The following is a 13,036-nucleotide window of genomic DNA, read 5'->3' on the forward strand; positions in this document are numbered from 1 at the left end:
TGAGCCAGCGGGCAGAGCTGGAAGAACCGGGGTGAGAGCAGTTTGAGAGCCAGGCTGGGCCTGGGCACCCTAGGGCCTGGAGAGGTTGTTGCTCTCTACGGAGAGAAAAAAGACTGGAGTGGGAGGCGACAGAATATTAACCAGAGATTCGGGCATCCAAGAGTCCAGGTGAAGAATGTGGCGGTTGTGGGTGGGTAGATGAGTTTTCTGGCCAGTATAGCCAGAGATGGGGCCGCTGATCACTGCAGGAAGGGACAGCACGGAGGAGCCGTCTTGTGCAATGGGAGAAGGTGAGGTTGCCTGGTCTCAGCTGGCATTAGGTCCAGTCCTAGTAGGTGTCTCTGGGACACTCCCGAGGTGCCAGGGAGGCCGTTTCAGAAATGAGGGGGTCAGAAGTGGCTGGGCGACACAGCAGTCACAGACTGGGGTACAGTTGTGTTTGAGGGTCCCCACCGGAGACTAAGAGTACATTGACACTTGTATTAAAGGTGTGGGTGAGGAGTGGGAGAGCCCAAGGTGGGTTAGTAACAGGTAGTCACAGCTGATACCAACTCAAGGATGGCTGATCCCTTACAGCTGAGATAAACCAAGCTAGGATCACCCCAGGGAAACAGCACCCCTTGTCCCTCTTCCTTCCAACCCCTGAAACTCCCTGACAAGTCATGTTTTCTGTGACCTGATTTTTATAGCAAAGGCCAGCATCCCTAACCGCCAGCCAAACTCAAGTCCCCATACCAACCTAACTTCCTCCTAAGCTATAGAGTCTAGCTTCCTGCAGGGGTTGGAACTTAGCTTTAAGTTTGCTGTATGGTCTCATTTATCAGAGTCTAAGAAGGTTTTACCCCCATGCATAAGGGTTATCTGCTTTCAAAGGGCCTAAGGTTAATGCTTTAGTTTTAGAGTCAGTCCTTCCGTTACACAGATGCCTGAGGGGTGAAAAGTTAGCACACCTGATCTTAATCCCAGTCCCAATTCTCAGATGATTACAGCCCTCACCTGTAGACCACTCCTTTTCCCTTTGTTCTGGCAACATCTCTAGGGTGGTTCAGTTCACAAGACTACCTTCACAGATACTCTTTCTCAATTGAGGACTGCACATGGGGTCTGGGGTCAGCCATTTGAGTACCCTGTGCCAGGGACACACTCCAGATAACAGGGATATCAAGAAGGTATTTGTCGAGGATGGAAGGTTTCAATTCAGTCAGGTGGTCAGGGTAGGGGGTTTTCCCTGAATAAAGAACATGCATTTAAGTACTTTTGAGTAATCCCAGGTAGCCAACAGAGGTTACAGAAGCCCTGGAGGCAAGAGCAAGGCTGGGGCATTCGTGGAATACCCAGGAAGCTGAGGTGCTGCAGAAAACAAACAAGAGGGAGCAGAGCTGAAAGTGGAGAGTAAGATAGTCTCATGGAAACCTGAGACCTAGCACATAGGGCTCAGTAGGCCATTTTTATGACTTATAGCTTGAACTTTTGAGATCGAGCACCTACAGGTTTGAGAGTAAGGAACAGATTTCATTTTCAGTTTTAAAACAGGCTGCAGCCTGAAGAGCAGAGGTGAAGGTGGGGCAGGGTAGGAGCAGATACCTAGAGACCAGATAGGACACACCTGTGTTCACACAGGTGCGCCTTCAAGGCTCTGCAGGACTATTCAGTAAAGACACAAGGAATGGACCTGGATGCAATTCAAAAATAGAGCCAACCCAGGTACAACGTCCCCTGCAACTCCGGAAGATTTCCCAAGAGAGCCAGAGGCAAGGATAGCATGGCCCCCAGGAGGTCGCACAGGCCTGGCCGAGGAAGACACACTGACCACCTCGCTCTGGAAGCTTCCACCGCGAGCAATTCCTTATAATCAGTACATCGATTCCTATGTCTGACGCCAAGATCTTTATTATGTTTTTTCTATTTTTCTATGTTGAAAAATTTTAAAGCTTCAAATGAGTAAAGGTTAAGCATAAAAAATTTTTCCCGAAAGTCAAGGATCACCCTGAGGTTTCTGAGTTTACGTTTAACCCTCCTCTACCCTCGTTCACGCAAACCCCGAGGCAGTACCGAACTTGCTTTTCCCCTAGCAACGAGGCGCTGCTTCAGCCTTACAAGTGGAAGTTCCCCCTTCTGCTTTCATTAGGAAATAAGCACTATTTTTTTTTTTTTTTTTAGAACCTACATCCCTCCCCCTTCTGCTCTTGGGTTCCTAGTTTCCTAAAAAGTTTTTGAGAGAGCTCGGGCCCTGCAAAGCACATCCCTAAAACTCCTCCTACAGCTACTTTTTGCGAGGAAGGGCGACTACCAGTTAAACATGCTTTGAAGGAGAAAGCAAGAAAAAGAACTCTTCTGTGTTTGCAAAACCCAAGCAGGACGCCCACTGGGCTGAAAAGCTGGCAGCTCGGTAAACGCCCGCCACGCAAACACAAGCCTTATCCTGGAGCTCCGGTGATTTCACCGCCCGCAAAACTTCAGCAAAAAAAAAAAAAAAATCAACTTCCTTAGCCCACCCTTCCCCACCACTACCCGAGCCACCCAACGTTCTCCCGCCGGCTCCCAGGCACATTCTGATGAGCCGCGCTCGCCACGCCGCCTTTTCATGCGGTCGCGGTTCTACGTCACTTCCGGAGGCGGGGCTCATTGGGCGGGGCCGTGCAGGGAGCGGGGAGGGGCCCGAACCAGGAGGGGGAGGGGCGCGGCGGCGGCCAGGTCCGCGCAGGCTCGCCTGAGCCGCAGCCGCCGAGCCGAGCGCTTGACTATATATGGTCAAAGCTGGGGGGCGAGCCGCGCACGCGGGGCCGCGCTTCCGGGTTCGGCGCGTCCGCAGCGGCTGCGCGCAGGGCAGGGCGCGAGCCGGCCTCTGAGACCCGGCCTCGGACCGCCCCCTCCGCCCCTCTCCGCGCCCTGCACGCCCGGCGCCGTCTTTCGGCCCCTGTCCCCGGGCTCGGCCTCGGCCAGGTCTGATTCGCGGCGCGCGCGGCCCCTGCAGGCTCTCTGGCGAGCGCGGCGCGGTAACAAGTGGGCAAGGATGCCGTACGAGATCAGTAAGTGCCGCGGCCCGGTGCGCCCCCCGCCCCAGGGGTGGGCGCCCGCCCTGCCCGTCTGCCTGGTCCCCTCGGCCATCGGCCGGGTGCGGGCGGTCCGGCGAGGTCCGCGGGGCGCAGGGGAGGGGTGCGGGAGCCGGCTGGTGAGCGCCCCGCCGCCCTCCCGGGGGCGCCGGGCTGGCCGGCGAGGGAAGGCGAGGAGAGCGCCCCAAAGTTGGCGATGCGGTCGGGGCCCCACAGAAGCCTCCGCATCTCCCTGCAGGGCCTGGTTAAGGGAGCGCGCGGACCAGGAAGTCGCACCCGTCCCCTGCGCTCCTTCAAAGTGGTGGCCGCCCCTCCGGGTTGGAGGCAACAGGTGACCGGCAGAGACCGGTCCAGGGCGCCCCCCCCCCCCCCCCGCCTTCTCCTTTTTTCTCTCCCCTTTTCCCTCCCCTCCGCCCTCAGCCCGGCGCGGGGCTGGCCCTCAGGTGCCTGGCTGCGTTTGTGTCTCTGCAGAGAAGGTGTTCGCCAGCCTCCCCCAGGTGGAGAGGGGTGTCTCCAAAATTGTCGGCGGCGACCCCAAGGGCAACAATTTTCTTTACACCAACGGCAAGTGCGTCATCCTAAGGAACATAGACGTGAGTACCTCGCCTCCCCCGCTCCACCGGCCGCCGCCCGGATGCCGGTTCTTTCCCTGACCACCCGCCCAGCTTTGGGGTGAATCCTTCCCCTTGCACCCTCTCCCCTCCTGCCCAGCGGCCTGGGGCGAGGACGCCACGCCCCCCTCAGACTCGGGGACCACACCTCAGAAACCCAGGGAGACAGTTACAGATTTATCCAGACCCAATTCTCTTTCTCCGTGGGGGAAGCCGAGGCTCAGATTTAGTTCCCTTCAGTTGAAGGGCTTCTGGGTTTGAGAGATTGGCCCTTGACCCTTGGGGTGCTTGGTGACTCGGCCTCTCTGAGCCCCGGTTTACTCATCTGTAAAATGGAAATGACTTGGGGCTCCCCGGCTTGCCCTGCTGGCCTGGGCCCCCCTGAGGGAGACCCTGCATGCCGAGCGGACACCCATACTCATGGCACACCCAGGGTCCCCCAGTGTGGCAGGAGCGGGCTCACACCCAGGTCTCTACCCTTCCGGCCTGGTCTTCCCTTTCGCGGGGTCTGAGCCCCACTGCAAAATAAGGAACCAGTTTATCCCCATGAATCATGCACAGGCCTCCTGTACCCAGGCTGAGAAGGCTTCTAGAGCCCATTCCTTGGGAAATCCTCGAAAAATTCCGTTACTTCTCTGTAATTATCGAAATGACCCGGTGTACTTGTCAGGCTCCCCACTGCTGAGATTACACACTGAAATCTTTTCTGCCTGCCTGGACTGAGTAGGGGGTGGGGGGTGGAAGCCAGAGGTATCTACATGACCATTCCCTAGTGTCTGGGGGTGGGGAGGGTTCTCCTGAGCTTTCTGGGTGGGGCTTGTACACAGTCTGTAGGTGGATGGCTTTGATTGGCAATGCCCCCTCAAGGGGTGTCAGCTTTAATTCAGGGTATGTGGGTGGTTACCCCTGGGGCACTGGAACTGTCCCTTTGGAGACAGCCTTGCTTCTGAACCTCAGAGCTGGCTGAAGCAGTGCAGGAGCTCTGTGGTCTTGGTTTCCTTGGTCTGTTTGAGTTCTGAGATGCTGCTGGCTCTGCCTCCGCACCCCTCTCCCCCCCCCACCCCCAAAACAGTCTGCTGGGAGACAGAGCTCCATTTGGCAGTTTCTGCCCTGCCCAGGATGGCTTGGCCCCTCACTTGAAGGGGTGGGTGGGTGTGAACGTGCTTTGAAGGTGCGAACAGCTCCTCTGCTAGACACAGATTCCTCGAAAGCTGATCCCAACTCACTCAGAACTGGGGAAAACATGGCCAAGAACTTAGATCATAAAGATCCGGAGGTCTCCAGAGAGCTTCTGAGATATTGAGAAAAGAAAAGTTTAGATGACTTGAGCAGCAATGGTCCGCTCAAGTAGATAGATATTGATAGGTCCTGAGTAGATAGATACTGTAGTTTGTCAAATAAAATGAGTAAAGGCATTCTCAGGGATACAAGGGCAGCAGAATGAATGCTTGGGTTTGCCCCTGACAAGGCACGCACACGTCCCTGCAGGCTATACTCACTTCCAGATGGGAGCCTGCCCATGAAGACCTACTGTGTGTCTGGTGCCATGAAAGGTTCTTAACCTGCAGCTTCTCCTTTAAACCGCATCTTCCCCACCTCCCTGCTCCACCCGCCCAGGGGACCCACTGCTCAGAACTGGGGTCCAGCTCAGCGAGATGAAGGCAGCCAGTAACTGGAGCCACTTCCAATGGAGACGCTGTTTACAGTCACGGACAAGCACCCTCTTTGCAGAGGCATTCCCTAACTTAGGGAACCTATTCGGTTTTCTGCTTGCTTATTCTTCTGAGCTTTTTTTTTTTTAAATAATATTTATTTATTTTTGGCTGCGACAGGTCTTAGTTGCAGCACACGGGTTTCTCTAGTTGAGGCACCTGGCTTAGTCGTTGCAACATGAGGGCTTAGTTGCCCCGTGGCTGGTGGGAATCCCAGCTCCCCAACCAGGGATCAAACCCGCATCCCCCACATTGCAAGATGGATTCCCAATCACTAGACCACCAGGGAAGTCCCTCTTCTGAGCTTTTCGTCCTTAGCCGTACCGCCTCGAGTTTACCGTACTCTTTGGCGGGCGCGTCTGCTTACCTGTCCCATGTTTGTGAGTGTCTTCAGGGCCAGGACAGCACCGGGGTGCAAATGTGTTCTTCCCACCCTGTTCGGGAAGCCCCATCAGGCATTTAGGCTTTTGTTTAATGGGAGCAGACCATTGCTGCTCAAGTCAAGGTGGGAACAATTTTTGTTAGGGCGGAGTATTCCTGGGGAAAAAAAAGACACTACTCTCATGAATATTGAAATAGAGAGTGTTTTCTGGTTGGAATACAGGCTCAGAGTCCAGAAGAGACACGAAAGGGAGGAGGGGACCAGATCGGGGAACGTCCAACAGAACATCTGATGGGCGGCTTATACTGAACACGCCCGCCCATAGTTGGGTTTCCCACACATTCATCCCCAGAATGGCGACCGCCACTCCGCCAGCGGTTCTGGCCCCAGCCTTGGACTTCCCCTTTCCACACCGTATTTAGTTCTCCAGTGAGTCCTATTGCCTCTGCATTCAGAGACTTCCGAATCTGACGGATTTTTCACTGCTTCCACCCTCATCGTGCTATCTCGCCTGGACTGCAGAAACCAAAGGCCAAACTGGCCTTTCTCCCTGGCCCTCCTCCAGCCCGCCCTCAGCACTGCTGCTGGAACGGTTATTAAAATATGGGGTCGAGCTGTTCCTTCGCTCTCCCATCCGAGACCAATGGTGCCCCGTCATCCAGCCTTGCATCCCCGACCTCTCCTTACTGCCACCTTCCCCCTGCTGGGGCTCCAGGCCCCCGGATTCCACACCCCTCCCTGGAGCTTGCTGCGTGTGGGTCTCCAGACTTGGGCCTTGCTGTGTCCCTTGTCTGCGCATTCTTGCCTCAAATAGCAGCATGACTCGCTGCCCATTTGCTGTGGCAGCTTGGCCTCCTAAGTGGCCCTCCCATCCTGGCCTTCCGGGAGCCAGACGGCGAGTAGCCACTCCCACCTGCCGTGTCCCGGCCTAGCACAGTGCCTGGCACGTAGTCCGGTGCTCAGTAAGTCTCTTCTTGATTGAAAGGCGGGCGGTGTGGCCGAGATGCAGCCACAGAGGTTTTACTGTATGGAAGTAAGAAAGGCTCCCCTGGTGGCTCAGACGGTAAAGAATCTGCCTGCCGTGCAGGAGATGCAGGTTCGATCCCTGGGTCGGGAAGATCCCCTGGAAAAGGAAATGGCAACCCACTTCGGTATTCTTGCCAGGAGAACTCCATGGACAAAGAAGCCCTGAGAGCTACAGAGAGTTGGACACGACTGAGTGGCAGATACCACCTTTATTCCCGCCAAGCAGGCATCAGGCCCTTGCTAGCCTTCCACTTGGAGCCACAGCTGTCACGCACTTTGCTGCCTTCAAAGTTGCTTTGTGAACCCAGCATCACGGCGCTTCTCAAGCTGGCGGCAGAGAGCGTTTCTCATCTGTTTTTCTCTCAACACATTTGATTGCCACACCTAGGAGAGGAGAAGAAATTCTCTGCAGGGTTAAAAGCAGGCAGTGAGATGGCCATCCAGAAAGGAAGATTCCAGAAGGAGGGAGCCTAATAAACTCGTACTTCGAGGCCCTGTTGCCCGCCGCCTGCAGTGTAGTTAAAAGGTTCCCCGCCCGCCGCCCCCCCCCCCCCCAGCCCCCGCCCAGTGGCTGTGAAGGAGCCTCATCACCTTCTAAACCGCCTGGGATCACTTCCCTGTAAACTGGCTCTGGCAAGTGAGTGCACGCTGCCAGTAGTAGCCAGCAGGGCTGCTACACAGGCAGGTTTGGGGCCTGCTTTTAAAGCTCTGCAGCCCCTACATTCCAGAGCTAGAATGTACTATATGTGTGTGTAGTAGTTGCTCAGTCGCGTCTGACTCTGTGACCCCATGGACTGTGGCCCGCCAGGCTCCTCTGTCTATGAAGATTCTCCAGGCAAGGATACTGGAGCGGGTTGCCATTTCCTTCTCCAGGGGATCTTCCCACTGTATATATACACACACGCACATATGTGGGGGAAAATGATTTATATGAAGTTAAATTCCAGGGGGTGTAGTGTTTGGAGCAGTCTGGTGTTTCTGTGCTTCCAAGCACGGGCTCTATGGGCTCCTTGTCAGCAGGGCAGGGCCCAGCTGGCGTGTGTGCCACGTGCTTAGTTGTGTCCAACTCCGTTGTGACCCATGGAGTGGGTTCCATGCCCTCTGCCAGGGGATCTTCCCGACCCAGGGATCGAACCTGCATCTGCATGCCTCCTGCATCGACAGGTGGGTTCTTTACCACTTGGGCCACCTGGAAAGCCCTGGAGGCCAACTTAGGGGATGTTGAACTTGAGCGCTGAGTTTTCCACGGGGTGACCTGCCGGTCAGCGTGCAGATGGACCACCTAGGGCGTCCCCTTCAGGTGGGGGTGGGGTGTGTACACGAAGGGACAGATGGCCAGAGGAGGACCGACCTCGTCCCTTCTGTCCCATGACGCGTGCCTCGAGTACCTGCCCCCTGCCCAGGACGACTGCATGTTCTATGGGCAGCGCAGAGACAGTGCCCCTGCCTGTGTGGAGCTCACTGCCTCGGGTGGGACTGAAACGGGCCGCCTGATGACAAAAGGAGGTGGCATGTTTGATCGCCACCTGGACAGAAGGCCAGCAGGCAGCACAGACATGGGGTCAGGCCAGGAGAGCGCTGGGGTCCTGTGGTCTGGCTTTTTAATGAGCAAGGATGCTGGGCTCAGAGAAGGCTCCAGAGCTGTTGGGGAGCCCGAAGGGTGGGGACGTGTTCCACTGGCTTCTGGGCTAATGATCTTCAGGTGCTTGGGCTCTGATGTCAGTGTCCACCCATTGCCAGTCGTCTTGACTATATGAACCCCCCACACCCTGAGTGGCAGCTGGCTCAGGGGGTCACTTCCACTTCTCTCCCACCCTCCTTGCCCCCTCCACTTCCTGTGCTTGAGCCTGACTTGATCCTGTTATAGGTGTATATAAGCACCTGCTGTGTAGCGGAGCCCAGGCCTGGCTCTGGACACTCCCCGGCAAAGGCCTGTCCTCACAGAGCTCAGTCTCCAGGGAAACCGACACTCAGGACTGATGCCGAGAGGAAGAAACATGCCAGGAGGTGTCATCCCAGGGGACCTTGAGCAGCTGGGGCCCTGGGAAGGGACCAGTCAGGTGGAGCGGGGTTGGCGAGAGAGTCCTGCACAGGTGTGGACCCTTGTGGCAGGAGCCCTGGGGTGGGGGGAGTTACAGGCAGGCAGGAGAGGGTGCTGGGAGTCAGGCCGCCCCACCACAGCCTGGCCCTGCCCCGAGGCCACCAGAACCACGAAAAGGTTCAACAGATGAACCATGTAGTCAAGTCAGTGGAGAGACTGTTCTGCAGCTAAGGTATGAAGCAGGTGTGTGCATGCTCGGTGCGTCCCACTCTTTGTGACCCCACTGACTGTAGCCCCCTAGGCTCCCCTGTGCGTGGAATTTTCCAGGCAAGAATACTGGAGCAGGTTGCCATTCTGCTTTCTCGTGGGATCTTCCCCACCCAAGGATTGAACCCACGTCTCCCGCGTCTCCTGCATTGGCAGGCAGATTCTTTACCACTTCACCACCTGGGAAATCCACGTGAGGCAGGAGGGAGGCCAATTAGGAAGCTGCTCGAAGATGAAGGCATCGTCAGCTGCTGCATCCAGTCCTCAGCCCTGACGTTTCCCACACACGTTCCCTCTCTTGCCAAGCCTGGCCCGTAGCCATGGTGCCCAAGGTTAAATCAGTGGCTCTCAGTTGAGAGGCAGTTTTGCCCCCACCCCACACTGTTGAGGGGTATTTGGCAATATCTGAAGACATTTTTGTGCTACTGGTATCTAGTGGGCAGAGGCCAGGGGTTGCCAAACATCCCACAATGCACAGGACTGTCTTGCAACAAAGAGTTCCCCAGCCCAAAATGTCAGCAGGGGCGAGCAAAGAACCCCAGTAGGTAACATTCTAACTCACCAGGTTAGCGCTTTAAAGAAGCGTGTCCTCAGCGTTTTGGGAACAAGAGGAAAGGGCCAGCTGTGTCACAGAGCCTCAGGGAAGGTTTCTGGAGCAAGGGCACTTTTGAGTTGGGTTTTGGAGGGTGGGTAAGAGTTTTCCAGGAAGGGGGGTTGAGACAGCAGAGATGAGGGGAGTCTGGACAGGGAGTGCAGGCGCATGGAGGTTGGAAGAAGCTGAGCTCGTGTCCTCAGCACTGTTGCGGACTCACTGGGGCCTTTGGGTGTCTGTCTTACCCTTTGTTGTCGTGTGCTTGCTCAGTCATGTCTGACTCTGTGACCCCATGGACTGTAGCCCACCAGGCTCCTCTCTCCATGGGATTCTCCAGGCAAGAATACTGCAGTGGGTTGCCATTCCCTTCTCCAGGGGATCTTCCGACCCTGGGACCAAACCCGCGTCTCCTGCATTGGCAGGCGGGTTCTTTACCATCTGAGCCACCGTTTCTTGCCCTTGGCAGGGAGGCAAAGAAACGGTTGCAGCAGAGCGGCAGCCCTGTCCCTGGTTACACTGGGGGCTGACCCTGGCCCCCAAAGCCTGCCCTCCTGACTCCTCCTAAGGCCCTGGGCAGGCAGAGGGAAAGGGGGACAGGAAGGGAGGGGGTGTCATGCTGGGCCCAGCAGGGAATGGTATGCCCACTCTCACGTGGGCACCCCCGCCCCTGGGGCCCCTATTCTAGGGCTTGGTTTGCTTCAGGGTGGGGGCTGGGCAGGAGCCAGAAGGAAGATTGTGGGCGTGGCCACTCCTGCCCGCCTCCATTCGGGCTCTACACTTTCAGGCGGGTAGCTGGGTAGCTGTCACCACCGCTGCAAACCTCTGTTCCCTGAGTTAGGAGTCAGGCTGACAGTGACTCCAGACGTAGGTAATGGAGTAGAACCAAGGGGAGCAAGGCCGCTCAGCTGAGTTCAGGTCCCAGTCCCCCCACTTACTTGGGCACATCCCTCCAAGTCTCTCTGCCCCACTTCTTTGCCTGTAAAATGAGTCCTAAGGTTACCCATAGGTACTGTGAGGTTTCAAAGAGAATCAACTGAAGGGTCACCCGGGCTGTCTGAGAGTAGTCATCAGCATACGATGGTTGTGTTTTCAAAAATGGCTGCTGGGGACTGGCATGCCCCAGTCTTTTTGGCGGGTGGGGGGGCGGTGGTCAGAAGTTGCAGTGGTGAATCAGACCTGGGCTCTGCCCTCTGGGGGGGTCCACTTGGTGAGCTTTGCAGGTGTAAAAATGACATGTGTCCAAGGTAGCAAATAATAAGGGTGGGAGGATAGGGAAGGTAGTGTATAGGCTTTCTGGGCTGGGAGAGATCATTTCTACCTTGGAGCATCAGGGAAGGCTTCCTGGAGGAGGCTGGGAGCCTTTGCCCGAGCATTAGAAGGTAATTCGGAGAAGGTCATCTAGGAAGTAGGGAAGGTATTCCAGCCTGCAGCCCTGGAGGAGGGCGAGGGCAGAATGGGAAATGGACTTTGGACTGTGGCTTAGGGCTGCTTCCTCTGGGTGAGAGAAGGAGGCTTCAAGGTTGAGCAGGGCGGGCTGGCTGAACCCTGGACTGAGCCTTTGGGTTCAGTTCTTCAGGTCTGGAAGCAGAGAGGTTTGTGGAGCTGCTTGGCGGTCATTGAGTTGGGGCCACCGTGAGCAGAGGGCCCCGCAGGTCACATTCGCCACGCAGGTCCGGTTTCTAGGGCCTGCTTTTAGGAACTGGGTGTGTCTAGAAAGCCAGCGCTCTGGAAACTTAATCCTCCCAAAGGTCACTTTGCCTGGAGTTTGGAGGAGGCCGCCACGGGCCATCAGCAGCTCCAGAGGAGCAGGGCTGTGTCCCACGGCTTCACTGATGTGGCGACACGTCCATAGGATTCCAGGCGCGCCGTGGCAAAACTGCATGCCCTGTGGCTGGGGCCACCCCTTAACCTTACCTGTAAAGTGCCGCGGTGACCTCTGGCCTCAGAGGACACAGGAATGTGAAGGCTCCTTTGGGGGCGGGGGGTGCTTTAGGGATTCTCCCTTCCATGTGTGGAAAGGTATGGGGGGAGAATGCTTCATTTGCTGGGCTGGGGCGGGGCCTCCACGCACAGGTGGGAGGTGGGAGCGGTCCAGGGGCCTCTGAATGTGTGATCAGAGTCCGGACACAGAGCCTGGTGGGTTGGTGAAAGGCAGAGGGGTCAGTTCAGATGTTGTCACGGTATTGTCCTGGTCCCAGGAGGGGCAGGAAAAACTGGAATCTGGCCAGGGTGGGAAGATGAGTTGGATGGACTTGGGACAAGCCTAGGATCACAGGGCAGGGCAGGGTTGAACAGCAGGTCAGGGCCAGGGCTGGGACAGGCCTGGGGTCAGAGGTGGAAGGCTGCGAAGGGACGCACCAAAGATGGAAGGTTGGGGGCAGGGCTGGGATGCACCTGGGTACCCAGCAAGATGACAGGAGGTTTTCGCAGGCTCAGCCCACATCCGCTAGGCACCCACGGGCCTCAAATGCCAAGGCTTCCTTCTGGTTTCTGCCTGAAGCCCCTGTCCCCTGATGGGGTGGTGGGGGGAGGAGGGCAGGAAGGAAGTCCCAGGGGAGGGGCGCCCCAGCCCCGCAGGGCTGGGTTTGCCATGAGCCTGGCCTCTGGGGCCAGGGAGGTGTCCCCTTTGGCCGGGGAGCTGAGGGCGGGGTTCTGCTGCTGACTCGGAGTGTTCTGTTTGTTGTGTTCAGCCTGGAGAGCTCGCCCCCAGTTGTGTCGGGAATGTGGACGGGGGCGCTGGGAGAGCTCGCTCGGGCTGACCCGAGGTTTCACTCGCCCCAGCCGCTTTAGGGGAAGTATCTGTAGGGGCAGGACTGCCTCCCAGGGCCGCTGTTTAACTCACCTTCCACTTCTCCCCACGCCACCCCCTCCCCGCTCCCCTTTAAGGGTAAGGCCAGGCTGGGCATCACTGTGGGCATGAGTCCCCCTGGGGGGGTGGTCTCCCACCTGTTGTGCCCACATGCAGGGCTGAGAGCCCTCGGTCAGCCTCGGAACACGGGCCTTGAAGCCACCCGGCCACAGACCGCTTTCGCCAGCTTCTCTATGAGGGAAGTTGTCCTCGTTAGAACGTTCCAGTCCAGAGGACTAACCTGGGCAGGAACAGGTTGGGTTCTGACTGACGTTTACTGGATCCTACACGTCATCGTTTTATTGCAGGGTAATCTAAGGACAATAAAATCCTTCCGTTTCAAAAGCACAACTAGAGTTTTGACAAATTAAATATCATCCCATCACCCCCGCCACCAGCTGTCCAGTCACCGCCCTGGGCCTCTCCACGGGCCTCTCCACCCTGCCCCCCACCCCCCAGGCCCTGGAAGCTCCATCAGCGACTGGCTTTCTGTGGCCTGTGGGC

General features: G+C 57.0%; 1 protein-coding gene across 2 annotated transcripts in view; it reads left to right on the forward strand.

Annotated features, from left to right (window-relative positions):
* Positions 1-2,793: 2,793 nt before the first annotated feature.
* The window catches only part of WDR1 (WD repeat domain 1), a 42,921-nt gene continuing 32,678 nt past the window's right edge, over positions 2,794-13,036 (forward strand). For both annotated transcript variants that reach the window (XM_086407497.1, XM_086407498.1), the window contains exons 1-2: positions 2,794-3,029; positions 3,525-3,646. In XM_086407497.1, the coding sequence (XP_086263623.1) occupies positions 3,014-3,029; positions 3,525-3,646 (138 nt within the window). In that variant the 5' untranslated portion in view covers positions 2,794-3,013. The remainder of the gene's footprint in view (positions 3,030-3,524; positions 3,647-13,036) is intronic.

This window comes from Bos grunniens, chromosome 6, assembly GCF_055505025.1.
Source record: "Bos grunniens cultivar Pamir isolate PY7600 chromosome 6, Bosgru_T2T1.0, whole genome shotgun sequence".
In the NCBI taxonomy this organism is placed as follows: domain Eukaryota; kingdom Metazoa; phylum Chordata; class Mammalia; order Artiodactyla; family Bovidae; genus Bos; species Bos grunniens.